At 32.3% G+C, this 21,675-nt stretch overlaps 1 protein-coding gene across 3 annotated transcripts in view; it reads right to left on the reverse strand.

Annotated features, from left to right (window-relative positions):
- LOC126849809 (2-oxoadipate dehydrogenase complex component E1) overlaps nt 1–21,675 on the reverse strand; it is a 128,459-nt gene that overhangs the window by 51,019 nt on the left and 55,765 nt on the right. For all 3 annotated transcript variants that reach the window (XM_050592071.1, XM_050592081.1, XM_050592062.1), the window contains exon 8: nt 17,114–17,387. In XM_050592071.1, the coding sequence (XP_050448028.1) occupies nt 17,114–17,387 (274 nt within the window). The remainder of the gene's footprint in view (nt 1–17,113; nt 17,388–21,675) is intronic.

A 21,675-nucleotide genomic window follows, 5' to 3' on the forward strand; every position in this document is an offset into this window, starting at 1 on the left:
TGGACGGTTTTGATCCAGAATGTCAATCTTTGATTTAATTCAATAGGAGTGAGCGGGTCTTGAGAGGAGTTTCCAGATTTCTGTCTTTTGAAACGCTAAGAGATGCAGTTGCACCATGCAATAACGCGTAAAAGTTGCGTGAGCGATGAGTATTGGTGTAGCTGAGTATTGGTGTAACTCCTACGTTTCGGAGTCCAAATTACAGGTCGCGGTGATGCTGAATTTAGTCACTGAGTTTTGTCATTCTTCGAGATCAGTTCCTGATGCGAGAGGCGGCATTGAAGGCCACGAGGCGGAATGCTTGTGCAACCATGGAGGTCCGGACCACTAGCGTTGTTCTTGGAGAAAGCGACGTGGAAAAACTCTGCGTATGGCTAGATCAGCGGAGTTATTTTTCCCGGGGACGTGATGCCACCGTGAGTTGACGAGATCTTGAATGAATGAGATTCGGCACAATGTCCTTCCATCGCGAGGGATGTCCTTTGGTCTAACTCAAGGCAACGGTGGAGTCCATAGATGTATCGGGAGAGGTTGCAAGTCGAGACTGCTCTGGAGAGAGGCCATTCACCAATAGCACAGCGGCAGAAAGTTCCAACCGCGGAATCGTCGCACGTGTTTAAAAGGTGCCACCTTTGTCTTGGCGGTAGCGAGAGTGACGAGCGCGACATCAATGTTGTTTAAAACACGAATATATGAATAAATGACCGTGGCAATCGCGTCTTGAGAGGCGTTGGAGAATCCGTATAGTTCAATTCCAAGACTTTCAGATGTGAGTCCAAACCAGTGTGGAATTGATAGAAATTGATTGGAATTGATAGGATTGGAAGATTGAGAGTTGAGAATTGATACAGTTGCTTCGCGGAGTACTTCCATTGTGTTTTGAGATGTTCTGCAAGATCTTCATCCCAGTCTAAATGGATGGCCCATAACTCTTGTAAAAGAATCTTTGAGACGATAACGACGATAAGGCCAGTCAACCGAGGAGGCCAGCCAATCGAAAATTTGCATGATGCTGAAGAGAATTGAGCGTTTTTGGTTATCGAGGCGCGTGACGAAAGCTGAGGAGAGATCGAGAATGTGAAACAATTCGTCTGACGATTTCAAAGGAGGCCGAGTACGCGATGCAATAAGTCGTCATTTACTGGTAACGTGGATGAGGTTTCCCAATAATTGGATGAGATGTCGGTGAGAAGTTCGCAGTTAGACATACATTTTTGGAGCAAGAAACAGCCTGTCATTAGCAGCGCCTTTAACTCGGTGATTTTCTGTCAAGCGAGGGTTAGCGATTTGGCACAGGAGAGGATGTCATCCACATAGGTGTTTTGGCACAATATTTCTGCAGCAAGAGGATATTGTGACGATCTCTCAGTGACTGTTGCAGGCATCGAAGATACGAGGCGCAGGCGAGGTCGTATGTGACAGTGCACAGGAAATACCTGAGGTTCTTCGTTTGTAGAATCTCGCCACAGGATCTGTTGAACAGGCCAATTGTCTTTGTAAACCCGTATTTGCCGATACATTTTTACGATATCCGCTGTGAATGGATATAGAATTAGAATTCAGATTAGAATTATCATAATGTCTATTTGCAGCTACGGACCAACGTGCAAGAAATTGTTGAGTGAAATTCCCAGGTTAGTTTGTTGGGATCCGTTAAAAACCACTCGGAGCTTAGTTGTTGAACTGCTTTGACGTACTACGTCATGGTGTGGCAAAAAGAATTCGCGCTGCCCATTTGAGTGCGACAAGGAAGACGATCACATGTGATCGAGATTGAGATATTCGCGTATGAAGTCGACATAGACGGTTCGTAAAGTGAAGAAGCGTTTTTCCATGCGATTGAGCATTCTTAGACTTATACTACGCGAATCACCGAGATTATTAATTGCGCATTTAACTGGTAAGCGCACGACGAAACGGCCTTGGTTGTCGCGCGCGAGAGTAGTTTTAAAATGTTCTTCACATTGTTGTTTGTCCTCATTCAGCGTGTTTTCTTTGATTGATGCAATTTCTTCCTGAGACCAGAATCGCTGAAGGACGTCGAGCAACTCTAAGTTTAACACGATCATTCCAATGTTCTACGAACATTGAAAGCCGTAGACTGCGATTTCTGTTGAGCGCTCACGGTTTGCATAAGATATTGGTCCAGACAGCACCCATCCGAGTTTAGTTTTTTGAGCGATTGGTGCCTTGGGGGGTTCTCGTTTGATTCCATCTTCGAGCATAGACGCCTGCTCCAAGAATTAGATCAATCCTTGATCTTTAGCGAAATGCGAATCTGCTAGAGAGAGGTCTTGAATATGAAGCCACGAGGTTGCGAAATTGAGCTGGAGACAGAAACGCGCTTAATTTCGGCAATACGAGAACATCGATTTCAAACGAGAAGTCTCAGGTTAGTCGCGATATAATTTGAAGCAATGCAGAACCGTTCGTGATGTTTGAGCGGTGAGCGCCGATCCGATAAGGAACTGCAGCTGGGCGACGTGGAAGCTGAAGGAGTTGCGAGAGATTTCGAGATGAACGAAACTTCGGATCTCTAGTCGAGAAGAACGCGCGCTTGAAACTGTTTGCCGTATCGTGATATTACCGTTATAATAGCAGTTGCTAGAAGAACCGGAATTGAGCGAATTATGGTTGATTGCGCAACGTGACTTGATGCTAGCACACTTGTCGAGGAAATTGGATGAACAGTTTCGTTTTGGATTGCTTGCTGAGGTGGAGAAATTGACACAGACGATGATCCACTTCCTTGGACGTCGTGCAAAGTCTTATGATGTTGTAAACGGCATAAGCGGCAGCATTTCGGAGCATTTCAACAAGCCTTAAACATATGAGGGCCAAGACAATTAAAACATAGTCGTTTGGAGGTAACAAACACTCTCGCCGTTGAACCGGGATTTTTGTGATATATTTCTGGCACGAGGAGATATAATGAATGGAAAGAGCGCATTTTTGCTCTAGCGCGGCCGCGTTGATCTAGCGTTTACCACGGAGCGAGTTGAATTCCCTGTCGATTGTTCGTCATGTGACTGACATTTTGATTGCTTTGAGCATATGGATGCGTCCGATCAGAAAGTCTTTGAGGCTAGCGAATGACGGGGTCCGTGAGTCGCTCCGATAGTTTTCTCCTAATCTTTAAGCGATTCCGAGTAAAGCTTGTGTACCATCATATAAGCGATAATGTTATCCCAATGATTTACCGGACAGTTTAAAGCTTCGAGAGCGTCAAAAACTTCTTGCACATCAATCGTTTCAGCTCGGCGGAGCTTCCGCCTTTTAAGCACTTTTTGGAGAACAGTGCCGCGAGCTAAGAATCTATTAGAATTCGTCGATTTTCGTAACAAAAGACTAAAGTCTCTCACGTGCGATTCGAAATTCTCCGCGAAAACGGCGATATTTTTTAATAATTGCGAAGATTCTTCGATCAGGCTCATCTTTAAATAATGAAGCTTTTTCACTAGCAATAATCCTGCATTGTCGCGAATTATAGACGCAAATGGATCGCGGATTCCATTTCGCCGGTAAATTTCGGTAAGTCTATAAGAGGCAATCGGCAGGAGTGCGCTGATTTTTCGATATTGAAGATTCGCGGCATATCTAGATTGCGCGGAGGAGATTTCAAGATCACCCAACATGTCGCACATCTTTCCGTTGGCTTTTAAGTATTTTTCTTCGCACAAGGTGTAATGATTGTCTTGAAAATATGAATGCTTACTTGTTTCAGTGATGCAATTTTTACATAGATTTTCGTGAAATCCTTAAAATTTGTCCCAATTGGCCTGAAGAGCTTCGAGTCTGCTTGAAATGTTTCCACGCATTTTTGCAGAGCCTAGTTTGCGAAGGTTGTCGACAGCGCGCAAAATAATACCGAAGACATCCTGTTGGCGAGCAGCAACATTTTCAAACGAAGTCATGATGAGATTGTTTCGTAGCAATTTTCAATTTGGCGGTAAACAAGTAATCACTAAAGTTTCGAAAAAATCAATTTACTCCGACACACTTAAGGCACTCACGACTGTTCGAGATTATTGAGTAGCGGATTAAGAGATTAAGATCGTCTAACAGTCTTCGGAAGAACTGACAAATTTTAATTAAATCAATCAGTTCCATCCGGCTCGAAGGACCACTAAACGTTAGTTTAATTATTTCAATGCTGATGACGTCGAAAACTCTGTTAGAAATTGATTAGCGACTAGCAAGGGCACAAAAGAATTGAGAGCGATTTCCTTTAACGATTTTATTTCGAGACAAATTTTGGAGAACTGGTTACATTGAGGTCGGAGCTGTTTTTATCTTTCGTATAAAGAGTATCCGTGTGTTGGTGTTGGAAAGAAAAACGGGTAAACACATCGGGAGACACAAATTTGTTGGACCGATCGTGTTTTGATGATTTGAAAATATTGCGATAATTTTAGAAGCATATTTACGAAGAGTGATTTAAAGATAATTATTCAAAAAAAGGAAAAAAAGGAAATAACAGAATTAACAAGATAATATTGAACAAAGTTTTAAATGGCGAAATTATCATAAAATTACTTTAAACAAATATCCTAAAACAAGAAACCGGAAAAAGCACACGAACTTATGAATTTAGAGTCAACAAATTAATCATAGAGTTATATGAATCAAAGAGGAAAAAACGTTAACATACAATAGATAATAAACGAGAGATAACGAAAATAACACAGCAAGTCTTAGAAATTTTCCGAATATGATTGTCTGCTACCGATGGATACTACGCACTATAAAATGATGATATTTCAATTAAGCATCGAAAAGCCTGAGTAATGGTGAGGAAATTTATGCAATGCCATTATACTGATTTTAAAGAGACATTTGCCCTCGAGGCACGAGCCGATAAGGCTTATTATGATTCTCGCGATAGAAAAAGGATTTGAAAGACACTAACTTGATTTTGTTAGCGGATACTTGAATGGTGATACAGAAGAAAAACTGTACATGGAAATCCTGGACTAATTATCAAGTATTCTGAATGAAACAGTTACAAGGGAATTCCAAAAATAATATGCTCAAGTTAAAAAAGGCGTTATATGGATTAAAATAATCCTGACGCTAGTTGTTTACCAAACTCGATGAAAAATTGAAGTCGGTGAGCTTCAAACATTCAGGAGCCAATAAGTACGTGTATACGCTGCAAGTCGGAAACGATATCATATCGTAGTGATATACGTTGATGACGTCATTATTGCTGCAAGCAATATTGAGGGTATGTTTGAGCATTCACACACTATGAGCTGAGCGCTCATAGCGCCTATAAGCGCTATTTTCAACCGTTCCATTTACTGTTTAAGCGCTTAGAATTGCAAATAACAATTGTTAGCTTTGGGTGCGTGAACATATCTCAAAGCATAGAAAGGCAAAACGTATTTAAATATAAATTGATCTGGTCTTTGATTTTAGAGATTAGAAGTATTGAAATCGTTTAGAGAAGTAAGATATAATAAATAAAATAAGCAGTGCAAGCGTGCCAAGATAGTGAAAAAAGAAATTATTTTGTATTTGCTAATTTTAATGTTATTCGAAATATTTTTTGACGATAAAGATTCTTTATATAGTCTAGAAGTAGAAAATGTTATTATATTTTTAAATACATTATTTTAATACATCATATTAAAAATCCAATATTACCACTGCATGATTATGTAGAAAAGATTTTACCATTGTATACTGATGTAGAATTCAAGTCATATTTTAGGTAAAATTTTTTATATAAATATTTGCACAAATGTCAATTTTATTTTGGATAATAAGACAAAACTCATACATTTTCAATATTTTTAAGTGAAAATTAAATTATATGTTTTATTTTCTATTATTGTTTTCTAAAACTGATTTCTTTTTGTTATTATAAGCTTGCAATTTTTCAAGACGTCCTTTTTTTAATTTATGCGCACACGTGCGTTCCGTTTTAACGTATATGTGTTATAAGCGTTCATGCTTTTACTCATGCTACATCTCGATGGAATAAACGTTTGTAAGTACAAGTTAAGACGTCACAGTGATAAATGCTTTTATAAGCGCTTACAACTCCAAGGGAAATAGTATAAATTTATTAGTAATGCTTACAAGAGTGTAAGCGAATGGAACGCATCCTGAGAAGATGAATGAGATTAAAAGATAATTATCCAGCTTTGAAATGAAGAACTTTGAAAATATTTATCATTGCCTTGGGATTCAGTTCATTCAAACCAACGATAGCATCACCATAAATCAAAAATATACCGAGGAAATATTCGAAAAATTCAACATAGCTGAGTGCAAACGATACGATTGTAACGATTCCAATCAGTATATTTGTATATACTGTATATTCCAATCAGTATATTTGTAAATACAAGCTATCTAAAGAAATGTGTCTAAAAAACGACATTAAGCGGGGGGAAATGTCAAAAATATTATATGGAGTTTAATTGAATCTCTTATGTATCTCATGGTATCAACGTGTTTCGACATAGCTCATACCGTCAGCATTTTAGGATAGTACAACTCCGACTACGAGCTCGAACACTAGAAAACGGCAAAACGCGTGCTTCGGTATCTTCAGGGAACGAAATCCATCATTTAACATTCAAGAAAACGAATAGATCTTTATTCGCGGATGCGATTGGAGCGCAAATGTAGACTATCCATCTTATACTGACTATGTATTTCAAATGGCAAATCAGCAATCAGCTGAACGTCACATAAGCAGATGTCTGTAGCGATGTCAATATAGAGGCCGAATATCGCCTTATCGGAAGTAGCCAAGGAGGCCGTGCACTCTTATCAGGAATCAAATCTAAACAGTCAGCAATAACAAACTACAATGATAATCAACGCTGGCAACATAGCCCCACACGGTCTTGCACGGACGAACCAAACACATCTATCTGTGCTATCTCATTCGTGAAATGATAAAAAGGAAAGAAATAAAAATGGAGTATCTTCTAATCAAAGAGATGACGGCTCACAAAAGAATTGAACTCAACCATACATTGATCAAGAACATGAACATGGATCTGGTATTGATCCTCAGTTTCGTGACTCTTTTCGTATAATTTTGTTATAGCTACATTTTGAAAAGAGATATTAAAAAGTCAAAAAGTTCCCATTAGAAAAGCTAACTTACATTATCTACATTATAAGTAAATCCTAAAATTGCAGCGCGTAGTCACAAAAAAGAATTACTTTCGTATTATTACACCATCTATCTTCCTCCCACTTTCTATGCAAGATCCCTCTTAACGTGCAATGTCTATTCCTTCTTGCATCTTTTTCTATATTCGACCGCCATAAAATAAACTTGTATTCTAAACTAGCGTCTATTTCTTACATTGGTTTATTCTACAATACAATTCTATATTTATTACAGAAAATATCTGAAGTTATATAATATTTTGCATTAAATTTAGTTGTCTCACTTTTAATTTTATCGAATTTTATTAAATATCTTAATATTTATTATATTTACAATAAAACTTAAAAATTTTAATATTTATTATACAAAAGTGGGTAAAAGAATGCTTTGACTCATAAATTTGCTTATCGGAACATATTTGGCACCCATGTTTTGTCTCTAAATAATTACATATCATGATTATTGATTAATTAAAATGTAATTTTATTTATCTTGATATTAAAACTAACATTATTGATAAAATGAATAATAATAAGTAATAATTTTTTAAGTTAAATTTTATGACAACAATTTTATATTTTTAAAGAGCAATTATAATTAAATATAAAGATAATTATTAAAATACATTTTTTTTGTTATTTTATATAAAAATGTATTTTAAAGTATAGTGTTATAAGTCATAAAAGAAATGCAATATATAAAAAAATGTACATTTTACAAAAAAGATATATATGTATATACAGGGTGTCCCGCGTGATGTCTACATTGAAACTGTATATTCTTCATTTTAAGTAAAAAAGTTTTAATACACATATGCCCTAAAGTCGCTTGTTTCGAAGTTATAGCGAAAAAATGCAAAAGTAGTTATTTCTCACACTAATGTGAGAAAAGCATCTTTATGACTTACTTTACCGCACTAGTAATGCGGAAATAACAGGCATTACAAAAAAAAATGTATGTATGGCATGTGCGGAAGACAAAGAACTACGTCGCGCATGAAGTTGTCGCATGAGCTGAAGCAAATATCGACATAATTCATTATTTTCCACACTTGCTACATAAGATAATATTAATAAATTGACTGTCTTTTTAAGTGAAAACATCACACAAACAGCGTAGAAATTTTTCTGACTTACCAATCATGAATACAATGAAGAATATGCCGATATTAATTTTATTTATGATTTCTGTAATGGTAACGCACGTGCAGCAGTAACAGAATATCACCGATGATTTCCTAATCGCAAAGTATCAGATTGAAGAGTTTTTATCAATTTCCGTCAAGCATTAAATTTACTGGTAAAATCCCAAATAAAAATCTTGAGAGACCATTAAGGCGACAATCGTCAAATCGAGGATGCGATACTAACAATGGTGAACAGAACTCCTACTATTAATATTAGAAGACTTTTGGCGCAAACTAACGTCTCTAAAACGACAATTTGAAAAATACTGAGTGATTATGATTTATATTCATTTCATTTTATGAATGTTCAAGCTCTTCAACCAAATGATTATCCTGCACGCGTCAATTTTTGTCACTGGCTATTAAGAAATCGACAAATACATACAAAAATTTTATTTACCGACGAAGCTACTTTTACGAGAGACGGCATTACAAATAATAGAAACTCACACGTTTGGTCACCACGAGAAGAAAATCCTCATGCTATTATTGAAACACATTTTTAAAATCGATTTTCAGTGAATATCTGGTGCGGTATAAGCGGTAATCGTCTAATAGAACCCATCATTATTGAAGATCATTTAAATGCTGAACGATATTTGCATTTATTACAAGAATAGTTGCCCGAACTTTAAACATCAGAACACAAATGTAGTTTCAACAAGATGGAGCACCATCTCACTTTAGCAGAATTGTTACGAGATATTTAAATGAAAAATTTTCTGAGACCCCCCCCTGAATTGGCCGGGCAGATCCAATAAATTAACCTGCAAGATCTCCCGATTTATCTCCTCTGGATTATTTTTTGTGGGGGCACATGAAATCTCTATGCGGATATCTTTATGCGGATAAGCCAGTCAATCGGCAGCAGTTATTAAATAAAATAACAGACGCTTGTAATAATATACGTAACGATGCGGAACTTCTTTTGCGTTCTACAACATCAATAATTCAAAGAGTGTGTAGATCAAAATGGTGGTCAATTTGAACAATTTATAAAGTAGTTTATAAAGTAAATTATTGTTTAATTATTATTTAATTATCAATAAATAATATTATTGTTTAATTATTATTTAATTATTAATAAATAATAATAATGTTTTTGTTTTATGCAATTTTGTTTTTTTCGCTATAACTTTGAAACAATCGACTTTAGAGTATATTTGCATTAAGACTTTTTGACTTAGAATGACAAAAAGAGTACACAGTTTCAGTGTAGACATCACGTTGCGGGACATTCTGTATATACAGGGTGTCTTGCAAAGATTGTGCCAACGCTCGTGAGCGGGTAGAGGACAGTAAACTGAACAGAAAAGTCCTTTACCATTTTGCAATTTTTGCAATAATTATTGAAATATTAATTAAAAAGTATTAAAAAGTATTAACGAATTAGCACGTATTTCGCGCGGCTAGACCATGGGATGTACGCTTCAGGCGTGACAGCGGCGAGTTTCATAGTGTCGCACGGCGACGATTACGAATGGAATAGGGTATCTCTAAAGTCTCACCCCATCCCTGGATCTCGGAAACGGTTTTAAATATGGAAAAATGTTTCAGACAAAAATTGTAGGTTATTGAGGGGGACACTTGATAAAAATTATGAACTTGACCTTGAATGACACACCACGCAGTACACCTTGGGTAATGCGAATGCCGGCGGTATGTCAACTTTGAAGCTTCATCTTGGGAATGACTTGCGCAAAAAACAAAATATTTTGAAAACGTCTTGACGAGGGCTATAAGAATATGCAATAAAAAATGGGGGAATCCATTTAAGAAAACACCGATAAATTTTATCTGACCTTCAATAGGTCAAAAAGTAAAAAGTTAGATGTCACTTGCGATATTTCAAGTCGATAAAACTTATAATATGTAAAATATTTACATTATATCATACATTGTTATATTCGTTTCAAATAGCACTACAATTTTTTTCTATCGAAAGTTTACATTATTATAAAAAAATTATGCTTATACTTCTCTATTCGTTAACACAGATAACTTTTATAAGCAACCACTAGGCTCAATAAAGTTCAATTTAAACCATTTAATTTGATATATATATATATATATATATATATATATATATATATATATTTATGGTCTATCTTTTTTAGTTTAAAAGATAAAAGGAGGTGGTCACTTTTGGTGTGACACCCAGTATGCCTATCCACCCTGGCTATCTTCAAATAGAACTCGAAATCAGATTGACTATCTGCTAATAAGATCACGCTGGAGAACATCTGTAAGAGATGTGAAAATCTACCCAGATATGGATTGTGGAAACGATCACAATGCCTTCATAGCTGAAATATGTCTGAGACTAAAGATGCAAAAAGAGTAGACTAATCAATAGGTGACACTTTGGAGATAGCGTGGCCTTCGGAAATAAGGGCTCATCTGCCTTAGCGAGAATTACATAGCAACGGATAAAATCGGAATCTTTGAATAAATTATGGCTTACATTGGCCTAAAAGAGGCAGCTAAGAAAACTATTTAGACAAAATTAGCCGCTAAGAAAAAGCCATGAATAAATGATAGAACTTGGCAGCTGGCAGCAATGGAAAGACAAGAAAAGTCAAAGAACAAGGATTAGATAATGCAGATAAATAGTTTACTAACAAGCAACATCAACGCCGAAAACAGAAAGAACAAAAACGCATATATGACATCAATATATTAAGAAATTAAAGCTCATTATAACAGAAATGAGCCTAGAGATCTTTTCCTTTTAAAGTCACGTTATTGACAAAAGATTTTCATTTCCCTTTTTTCCCTATCAAAAATGATAATGGCATCACATTAACTAATAACTAATAAATCTAAAATAATAGAAAGATAGTGTCAATACTGCCAAACATTGACGGATGAAGACATAAGAAAAAAAAGAATCAACGCTAATACGATCATAAAATATTGATTTTTCAATATTAAGACGCGAAATGGTAACTATTATGGGAAAACTTAAAAATCAGAGATCAAAATAATCGGAAATAAATGGTATAGTCGCAGAAATGTTGAAAGTAATTAGGAAGAGCGGAATGAATGTATTCCATGAAATATGCAATAAAATCTGAGAAGTGGAAACTGGCGAAATGAGTGAAAGAAGATTGTGCATATATACCATTCCACAAAAAAAATATAAAAAGAGTTATGGCAACTAGGACGATCGTTCTCACCAATCATACAAGCAAAGTTATGCTTATGTTGCATTCTATAAGATAAGACTGTCGTAAACATTATTTTCTATCACCAATATTTTTAGAATAGTCAAGATTTATTCTTGGAGTAAAAATGAAAATGAGGGAAGACATCTTCGATGACTTTGATCTTGACGTATATTATAAAGGTCGTGAGCCTAAACAACATTCAAAAGATTTTTAGTCGGTCATTGTTCATTAAAAAGTTATTAACAAAAACAGTTTAAAAAATATATCAGTTATTTTGAAAAGCATAAACGACTATATATATATGTGGAAATAGTATACAGTAGTGTATGAACGAATTGTTGGGTAGATCTCGCTTGGCGTTGTAAAATATTTGCGTAGCTGCAGTGGGTGTTGTATACGAGGGGGTTCCATTTCCGAAAGATATAACCTAATTTTAATTTAATTCTGATTTTAAACTAAAATTTGGTTTGGGTTAGATTATATTTACCGGAACTGAACCCCCTCTGTAGAGTAGAGGAAGAGACGAAACCCACTGCGTCCACGCATACATTTTCCCATTCATAGAACAATTGTGGAGTTATGATCTGGAATTTTGTATTATTTTCTTTTTATCTTTAAAATAGAACGAATAATTACATATCTATATTACATTAAATAACTTTAGAAAGACGCATTAAAAAAAATTAATATGTAAGAAGCATAAAGAAATATAGTCAACATATAAGCAAAAAAATTTTGATTTATATGCAAATCATTTAATGGATATACAGAATTTATATTTCAAAAAAAGTATCAAGCCATTTATTGTAACTGTATATTCTTTTAAATAAAAATTCTGCGAAATAATGTGTAAAAAAAAATAATCTCATGTGCTGTAGGAATATTTGATTGCATGACTCTCGATAATCTCTCTATATTCTGCGTATGAGCATCACTTTTAGGATCTACAAAATTTGCTGCATGGTTTATTGTTAAATGTGTGTATTTTCATCACATAAAGCATTGTATGCATGCCATCTGTCAGTACAATGATGGAATCGGCTGCAATATATTGGATGATTGGCAAAAGAGTTTCAGTATCGATTTGGCACAGATAAAATAAAAGTTCTCCGAATATTGTGTTCAATATCATTAAAAACTCATTGTGCTCTAATCATAGTATTATATTTTTTCTTGCCTATTTTAACTTCATCTAAATTTACAATTTTATCCTCTCCACCAATTTGTTTTTGTCCATTCATAATCTATTGTCGATGTAACTAGAATCAATGCAGCATACAAAATATACACACAAAAAATATTACTTAATAACAAATGAATAAGCAATACTTTACGTACTTCTCGACAAGAATTGATCCAAACAACAGTATAATCGTATAGCTTTAATTTATTTATTAAAAATCTGTGTCAATGGCAATGGCCATTATTGCATTAGTTTTTTTTTTGTTTTTCAAGGCAAATATGAATCAACAAATGTTTTAATTAGTTTTTCCGTGATCAATAAACGATTGTGCATCGATTGAACTAAGAGTAAAATAAAAATAATATCTTTCCGGCTAACTTCACACAAAATTTTATTTTCGTATTTTCAAAAAAAATATTAATTAACAAACGTTGTAATTAGGCCAACAATCACCAACAAACGATTTGTCAAAAAAAAAATTATAAAAGTGAATGTTGACTGGCTAACTTTATGGAAGTACTATATCACGCCTATGTAGTAGTTTTCTAACATCTTCGGTTTTTAAGATATAGGTATCTTTATAAAAAAAATTAATCCATTTTCAACTCTCTTACCTGGATTTTCGGAAAATGGTAAAATACTTATTTCTTTATTCTTAAAGAACAATCTAAATACCAATTTTCATGTCTGTAACATCTTTGATTTTTGAGTTATAGGTATAAAAAAAATTAATCCATTTTCAACTCTCTTACCTGGATTTTCGGAAAATGGTAAAATACTTATTTCTTTATTCTTAAAGAACAATCTAAATACCAATTTTCATGTCTGTAACATCTTTGATTTTTGAGTTATAGGTATAAAAAAAAGTTCAACCTTCTTTTTTATCCTCTTAGGGACATAATTTTCAAAAATTTTTCCTTAGTGGGTATGCTTCTGTCATAAAAACAATGTACTTTATAAATTTCACTATATTTCCTAGATTTAAGTTGAGTTGGACGTTGATAAGTCAGTCAGTCAGTCAGGATTTTTTCTTTTATATATATGTAAAAGATAAATATATATTTATATACATATATTCAATATCGAATTGCTTGAAAACGCCTAGACAAAGAGAAAAAAAGGAAAAAGGAAGAGAAAGAAAAAGAAAGATAACAAGAAAAAGGAAAAAGAAAAGAGCGAAAAGAAACGACAAAGAAAGAATGGGCTGTTAATATAAAGTGCCATTAAAGTATTCCTGTGTTGAATAGTGGAAGCATATAAAATATATTATACCAATTGGTTGTCGACAATAGTATTTACACAGAAATTTCTACATTGATACTATCTTATAATATCTACATTTATAATACATGTGAAGATATAATAACAACATTCCATTACGTAATTGAGATTCAAGCTATCCATAAAGCTTAATAAGAATTCGATCGGTTTAGCCATTATTCAGATTTAATAATCTGAGATACACTTAATTGTTCGATTTGCGTCCAGATGCTTCATTGTTATTTGACGCAAGACACTACCTACACTATACTACGTATTTATGAATTAATATTAAATTATTGTCTGTATAACAAAGTAGGAGAAAAAATCATTTTTTCTTTTTCTCCAAAGTGCGATAGTACATTTCCCGAAGATTTTTTAGCGCTGAACACGATATCATTGTCTAAATTTAGCTAGTACAGGATTTAGAGTAAATTGGAATGAAAAGGGTTAAAAATGGCGTTTTTAGCTATTTTAAAAATTTTTTAAGGCAAAAAGAAAATTGATTTCTAAAAAACCTAATAACATCTGAAAGTATAATTCGAGAGCTTTCGAAAAAATTTTGGTTCATAATTGTACGACTTTCTTTTTATCAAATTATAGCTGTTTGAATTTTAGACATTTTTATAATTTACAAGAAAGGTAAATACATACTTATATATAGCAGTAAATAAAAAAAGTAATTGTAATCAGAATTTATTTGCAAAGAATAGTCAAGTATAATTATCATTCCGTCATTTTGAATTGACAACTAAGTGTAATAGCATGTGTATTCAAAATTTATACTTGATGACTTATTGTAATTCCGCCATTTTGAATTGACAATTAAGTGTAATAGCATATATACTCAAAGTTTATACTTGATCTATTACTACATAAGTATATATTTACCTTCCTTGTAAATTATACAGAATGTTTAAAATTCAAACAGCTATAATTTGATGAAAAAATGCCGTACGATCATGAATCGAAATTTGTTTGAAAGCTTTTGAATTATACTTTCAAATGCCCTTAAATTTTTTTAGAAACCAGTTTTGTTTTTGCCGCAAGAAAATGTTCAAAATGGCCAAAAACACTATTTTTGGTTCCTTTTATTCCAATTTACTCTAAATCCTGATGTGTTAGATGAATTCAACAACCGCATCATGTTCAGCGCGAAAAAATCTTTAAAAAACGTACTATCGCACTTCAGAGAGAATTTTGTTTTTTCCTACTGTGTAATCATTACAAAAAAACTAATCTTATCCAAATCAATTTATATATTTTGAATAAAAATTAGATTTAGATTAGATTAGGCTTTTTAGATATAGGAGTGCAAGAGGCGCTCGTGAGATACTGAGAAGCGGGGGGTCCTCACCTAAGCGCTCCGCTCTTTTCAAAAAGAAGGGGAGAAAGTGCAAAGATAAAATCGAATGACTTGCCCAACAGATAGAATTCACCTGATAAAGGGAAGGAAATTCCCGTTGAAAAGACGGAAGCAAAAAGCGAGAGAAGATGGCTTCATCATCCCTTTTCGCAGAGTAAAAATGCGCTAATCGCAAGCGCAACTGATCAACTTTGGAGGGGCATGAAACGCGCTTTGTGGATTGTGTCCCGATTATTGAGTGAAAAGTGCATTTCGGGACACAACCGAAACACAGGGTTTAGTGGATGTGAACCTTACATAATCCCGAGGCCAACGCAAAAATATACGATAGACATTTCCGCACCAAAAGATGCAGGGGAAGCGGCTCTCTCCCCTTGTTTAAATTTACATAAATATTTAAATATACAACTAATATAAAATTCATGATTTTTTTTAATCAGAGAAGTTTAAACTATCTTATTTACTTATTTTTATCGTACAATTAAATTGTTAACTTGATAAAAAAATGAACTTAATAAAATACTTGATAAGTATGCATATTAGGGAATTCATCTTCAATGACCTTGATGTATATTGTCAAGATCATAACAAGTATTATCCAAAAGATTTTAGACATCGCTCATTGTTTCTTAAAAAGTTATACAGTTAAATTGTTAACTGTATAACTTTTTAATAAACAATGAGCGCTGTCTAAAATCTTGATGAATTCCCTAATATGCATACTTATCAAGTATTTTATTAAGTTCAGTTTTTATATCATATACAGTTCTCATTCTTTTTCTCACATATGCGCCGCATAATGAGTGAAGTTCACGGATGACATGCAGCAAATTTAGCGCAAAAATCAAAAAGATACCTTAACGCTCCAAAAATCAAAGACATCGATTCACGAAGATATCTTCGATTTGTAATGTTAAAATGGCAGATCATGTTTAGCTATTGCCAAAGTTCTGCTAACATAATATGCAACACACATTTGAGATACATGCTTTCGGCAGGTTTGGATATCTGGATATATAGATTGGAATTTTGTAATAGTTAACTTTGAAATAGCGCGCAAAATTTCTTTCGTAAACATAAATGGCGTGACTAGTTAATAATAATGATGCAAAAGATATAAGAAGATATACGAAAGCTATTTGGAAATTGGCAGGTAGGCTTAAAAAATAAAACAAGAAACATAGATAATATTTTATTATACATAAAAATTATTTACATTTGTATATATACTATTTTTCGACATAATCGCCATTTGAATTGAGACAATTGTAATAGCACAACACAATTTTTTATATGTCTTTTTAAAAATACGATGCTGTAATACTGTTCATCAATTGCCTTCGAATAATTGCGTTTCTATAGCCGCACTTTCATATATGTGAACAGATGAAAGTCACTTGAAAGACTCGAATTAAAATTCCCATTGAAATTCATGAAACAGTATAATGGGAATTCGATCTTACATTGAATGACTTTCATCTGTTCATATGCATGAAAGTGTGACAAACGTAGCAAAAATAACGAAGAGTTGATGAAAAAGGCTAGGAGCTGGCTGAGATTTCAGTTTAGCCAGCGGCATCGTATTTTGATAAAAATATACAAAAAAAAATGTGCCACTCTATGACAAATGCTTAATTCGAATGGCGATTATGTCGAAGAAAAGTATATATATATGTATGTAAATAACTTTAATGTATAAAAAAATGAAATGTTTTTCCTGTTTTTTGTTTTATTTTGCAAGCTACTAGAGATTGATTTCCGAATATCTCTCGTATTTATACATTCTTATATTAATAATAAATTTACTTACGAAATTTGGTGGTACTTGAACACTCTTTTTCCCCAGGAATTGTAACAAACGCAAGTCAACTCCAGTATCCCATCGTGTTATATTGGCTTCAGCTTGTTTTATTCCCGTCCATCTTCCAGTGAGATATGAAGTGGTTAGATGTCGTGACACATCTTCCGATTCTTTTAAAGCCTTATTCAATAATGCGGTATGGCTTTCGATAGTATTTTTAACACTTTTTTGAGAAAGGACATTGGCGTTTACCAACTTCTCCACATATCGATCTGGTATAGATCTGAATTCAGAAAAAAATTTTTTATAAAGTATTGATTATTCACATTTTATATTAAAAATGTATATAATATCATATTAAGATATAAGACATAAAAATTTTAATCCTTTCTTCCTCTTTCTCTCACTTTCTCACACACACATACGCACATGTCCATACAAATATATGCGCGTACACACACATACATATACACACATATACACACATATAGCTTCTTCCATTTCTTTTTTTAATATAGGAAGTAAAACTGTGTTTTTATATTTATGTATTATAATAATTTATTATTGAAACGAATTCGATAATATACATATATTATGACATAAGATTGTTGGAATTAATTCAAACTATAAAAACCAGCTATTATATGTGCATGTATAGTTATTATTTTTTAAATTTTAAAATTAATTTTTTCAAGAAATAAGTATTATATATATAAAACAATTTTATTTTATATTTTTGATTTAATTTTACAAAAAATCACCTTAATTGTATTATATTTTCTAAATCACTCTATAACAAAACTTGAAACATTTATGCTACAATTTATTCAAATTTATTATTTTAATAAAAAAATTCTGTATCAAAAACTGCAATAAAATACGATATATTTTACGATTAGACTGCATTTAGTTGTTCACTGCGAGTATTATTAATACTGCGAATGGCGTTCTAAAATAGATAGCAATGCACTGTAAAAGTACTGTTACAAAAATATCGATTTTGACCTGCTTCTTGTTATAGTTCCTGTAACTGGTGAGGTAAAGCACTCACAATAATAAAGATAGCAATCTACATAACGCAATAGTAAGATTGCGCTATGTCCACCATTGTATTGATGTGTAAGCAAATGATTGCTAAAGTTTTGCTAGTTATATCAGTCTACTCCTAGACTACTGCTTTAGTCGAAGTATCAGAGTGCTCTATTAGTTTACTTCCTCGTAGGCAACGGTTTCTAAAGACTATTGCAAGTTCTCTTAATTATTAGCGTATTTATTGCCAATATTGATGTACTGATTGATGTACACATTAAAACAAAGTCCATTATATTTTATCATTCTTTGTTACTTATTGTATAACTTTTTATGCACTTGCACAGCTTTTATTCATTAGTCATATCTACATCTCATTATGTCCAACTGCCTAACCCTGAAAATTCTGATAAGGTGAAAATGACATATATTTTGGAAGGTATCTATAATCAATCTATGGAGGCTACGTCGTCAAAATGTTGGGGATTCGCTTCTTGATAAGTCGGGTCTTGCCTAGAAAAATGCTTCCTACATAAAAACTCACAATTATTTTGATACTGGTTTTCTTTTCTTTTTTTCTCTCCAACTTTATCATCTTTCAATCTTACAATTAATAAGAAAAAATCATTCAGCAAAATAAACTTTATAAAAAAATTATGTCAATTTTATGTCATTTGTTAAAACCTGCCAATTCACTTTTGCCACAAAAAACCTATCGCAATTCTAAACACTCTACAAAGTAGGATGTGTTTCTACCCTCGAGTTGGCAGCCAACAAAGTTTAGAACTTGTCAATCGATGGGACAAATCTCTTTTCAATCATGGGCAATTATCATATCCGATAGTATTATCAATAATTGTTATTCTAATTTTGATCAAGAATGTCCTTTTAATATTTATGTACAGTATATTGACAAGATCTTTGCTGCATCTATACCACAGTCTAACCGTACCCAGTTGCGACAAGTCGTCCGATCTGAAATACAATTTTAATACGCATGTGCAAATTTGTACATCTAACAATAGTGTATGCCAGAATATCATATCAACCTTACATTCATTTGAAAAATTTGTGGTGATTATTTTACATTATCGATGTAAAAAATTTTTATTTTTAAACAATTTAAAAAATAGACTTCAATCAGATACGATTTTCTTATACTCTACTTATAAAAAATGATAATAAATTTTTTGAATTATCAAGTGGAAACAACGCAACATTTAATTTGAATGATAAATCAAACAATTCACCTCAGCTATAACTTTATGTATTATTTTTCGTTTGAATAATTTGTTCTTTTTTTTTTAATTAATGATCACAAAAACTTTTTCGTTATTTTTGGCAAAAAAGGTGTGCTACATTAAAATGAAGAGAGGTGAATATAGTTGTACGATAAAAAGTTGTCCAAATATTTCTGGACATGAATCTCCCATCTTTTTTTTTCAAAAGATTCAGATAAGTAAAAATGATTTTCATTAGCAGATTTATTGTTAATTGAATTATATATTTTTTTCATTAATATTTTATACGAAACATTTATCAGAACAAAATTGTGGAAAAATGTGATCGCAAAATTAATACGTCATCAGAAAATTTATATGAAAATTATAAAGTTTGTGGTGATTATTTTACATCATCGATGTTTTTAAACAATTTAAAAAACAAACCTCAATCAGATACAATCCCCTTATGTACTTATGAAAAATGATAATAAATTTTTTGAATTATCAAATGAAAACAACGCAACCTTCAATTTGAATAATAAATCTAAAAAAATACATTAATATCAGATAGGCATTTTGAACTGATTGGAAATATCTAAAATTTAATTAATATAATTACTATATTTCAATTGAGTGTGACATCATTAAATATAACTGTATAAACTGTATAAACAACAATTGGAAACCGGATTTTTAGATAAGGTCGAATGTCGATCAGTATCAGATAATAATTTTAGTTCAATATAGAAGTAATGGTAGTAACAAAATTTCAATAAATCAGAAGTTAAAATTTACATATAGTTTTCACAATTTATATGTTAATTTTTTTCTTGTGATGAATGGAATATAGTAATCAATTTTTTAGATTTTGTAATTAATTTAGTATATTTTAATATTATAGTTAACAATCATCAATTGATAATTAATGAGCAATATGAACATAAACAAGTAGAATCAGTACATCTGCAACATCGGCAGCACACTCATAGCAGCCCGGACACAGAAAAACTATAATTTCACACAATTATATTACGTTCAATAGACTCCACGATCTTTTTCTTTCATTAAAATTCTTTCACTGATATAAAAAATTACATTCTAACAACCTCTCATTCGACACAATAAATTAAGAAATATCTATCAGGCGAAATTAATCTTTCTAACAAGGGACATTCGGCAACGCGAAAATTAAAAAAAATCTGAAAATTTGCATAATTATAGAGTAATGGGTCCTAATAATAAAACGATTTTTTGTTGGTGCTAAAAAATAGTTTTAGGAGAGAAAATAACCCCTTCCAAAAAATCGATTTTTACATTTTGAAGCAAATATCATCGAAACAAAAATAAATATGAAAAAATTGTTTGAACAAAAATTTTATGGTTTTAAATACAATTTACAATGGCGTATCTAGATTTTTCAAAAACTAAAAAATTTTTTAAAATAGCTGTATTACTAATTATTTTTTTTAAATATTTTAAAAAAATTTTTAAATTGTATTAAAACTTATTATGTTGCACTAAATTCAACTATGTATGATAAAGTTATGTTGCGTAAATTAATTCTTGAAAAATAAAATAAAGATGCACGCTACCTACACTAATATTATTCGTTTGCTATTTTATGATGACTTATCTATTTTTTCTTTTCTTCGAAGATTTGGCAAACGATGCTGAATATTAATAATAATATTTGTAGCAGACCCTGTTATATAAATCATTTTCATCTGCATTATAAATTGAATCTGCACTGATTACATCAATATGTGATTTAATCTGTCTCACAAATTTCTCTGCACTTTGATGTATTGTTATATCAGCTGTATAAGAAGATCGGGTTTTAAAACTTGTTATTTTACGTGGTACAATGCAATGTGGCTTTAAAATTCCATATCTATTTACCATAATCAATTTCCTGCTCTAAATGAAAGACTATTTGCCCATTTTCGCAAATCTATGTTGTGAATGATAGATCCTTTATCGGGATTAATTTACGCAACATAACTTTATCATACATGGTTGAATTTAGTACAACATAAGCGTTAATATAATTTAAAATTTTTTAAAAATATTTAAAAAAAATAATGAGTAGTAGGGATATTTTGAAAAATTTTATAGTTTTTGAAAACTCCAGATACGCTATTGTAAAATGCATTTAAAAACATAAAATTTTTGTTTTAACAATTTTTTCATATATTTTTTTTATTTTGACGATATTTTGGTAAGAGTCCTGTTTAGGAAAGACAGCTCCAATGACCTTGACCTTGACATATGTTGTCAAGGTTACTGTCCTGAATAACAATCAAATGTTTTTAATCATCG

This window comes from Cataglyphis hispanica, chromosome 1 (genome assembly GCF_021464435.1).
Source record: "Cataglyphis hispanica isolate Lineage 1 chromosome 1, ULB_Chis1_1.0, whole genome shotgun sequence".
NCBI classification, from domain to species: domain Eukaryota; kingdom Metazoa; phylum Arthropoda; class Insecta; order Hymenoptera; family Formicidae; genus Cataglyphis; species Cataglyphis hispanica.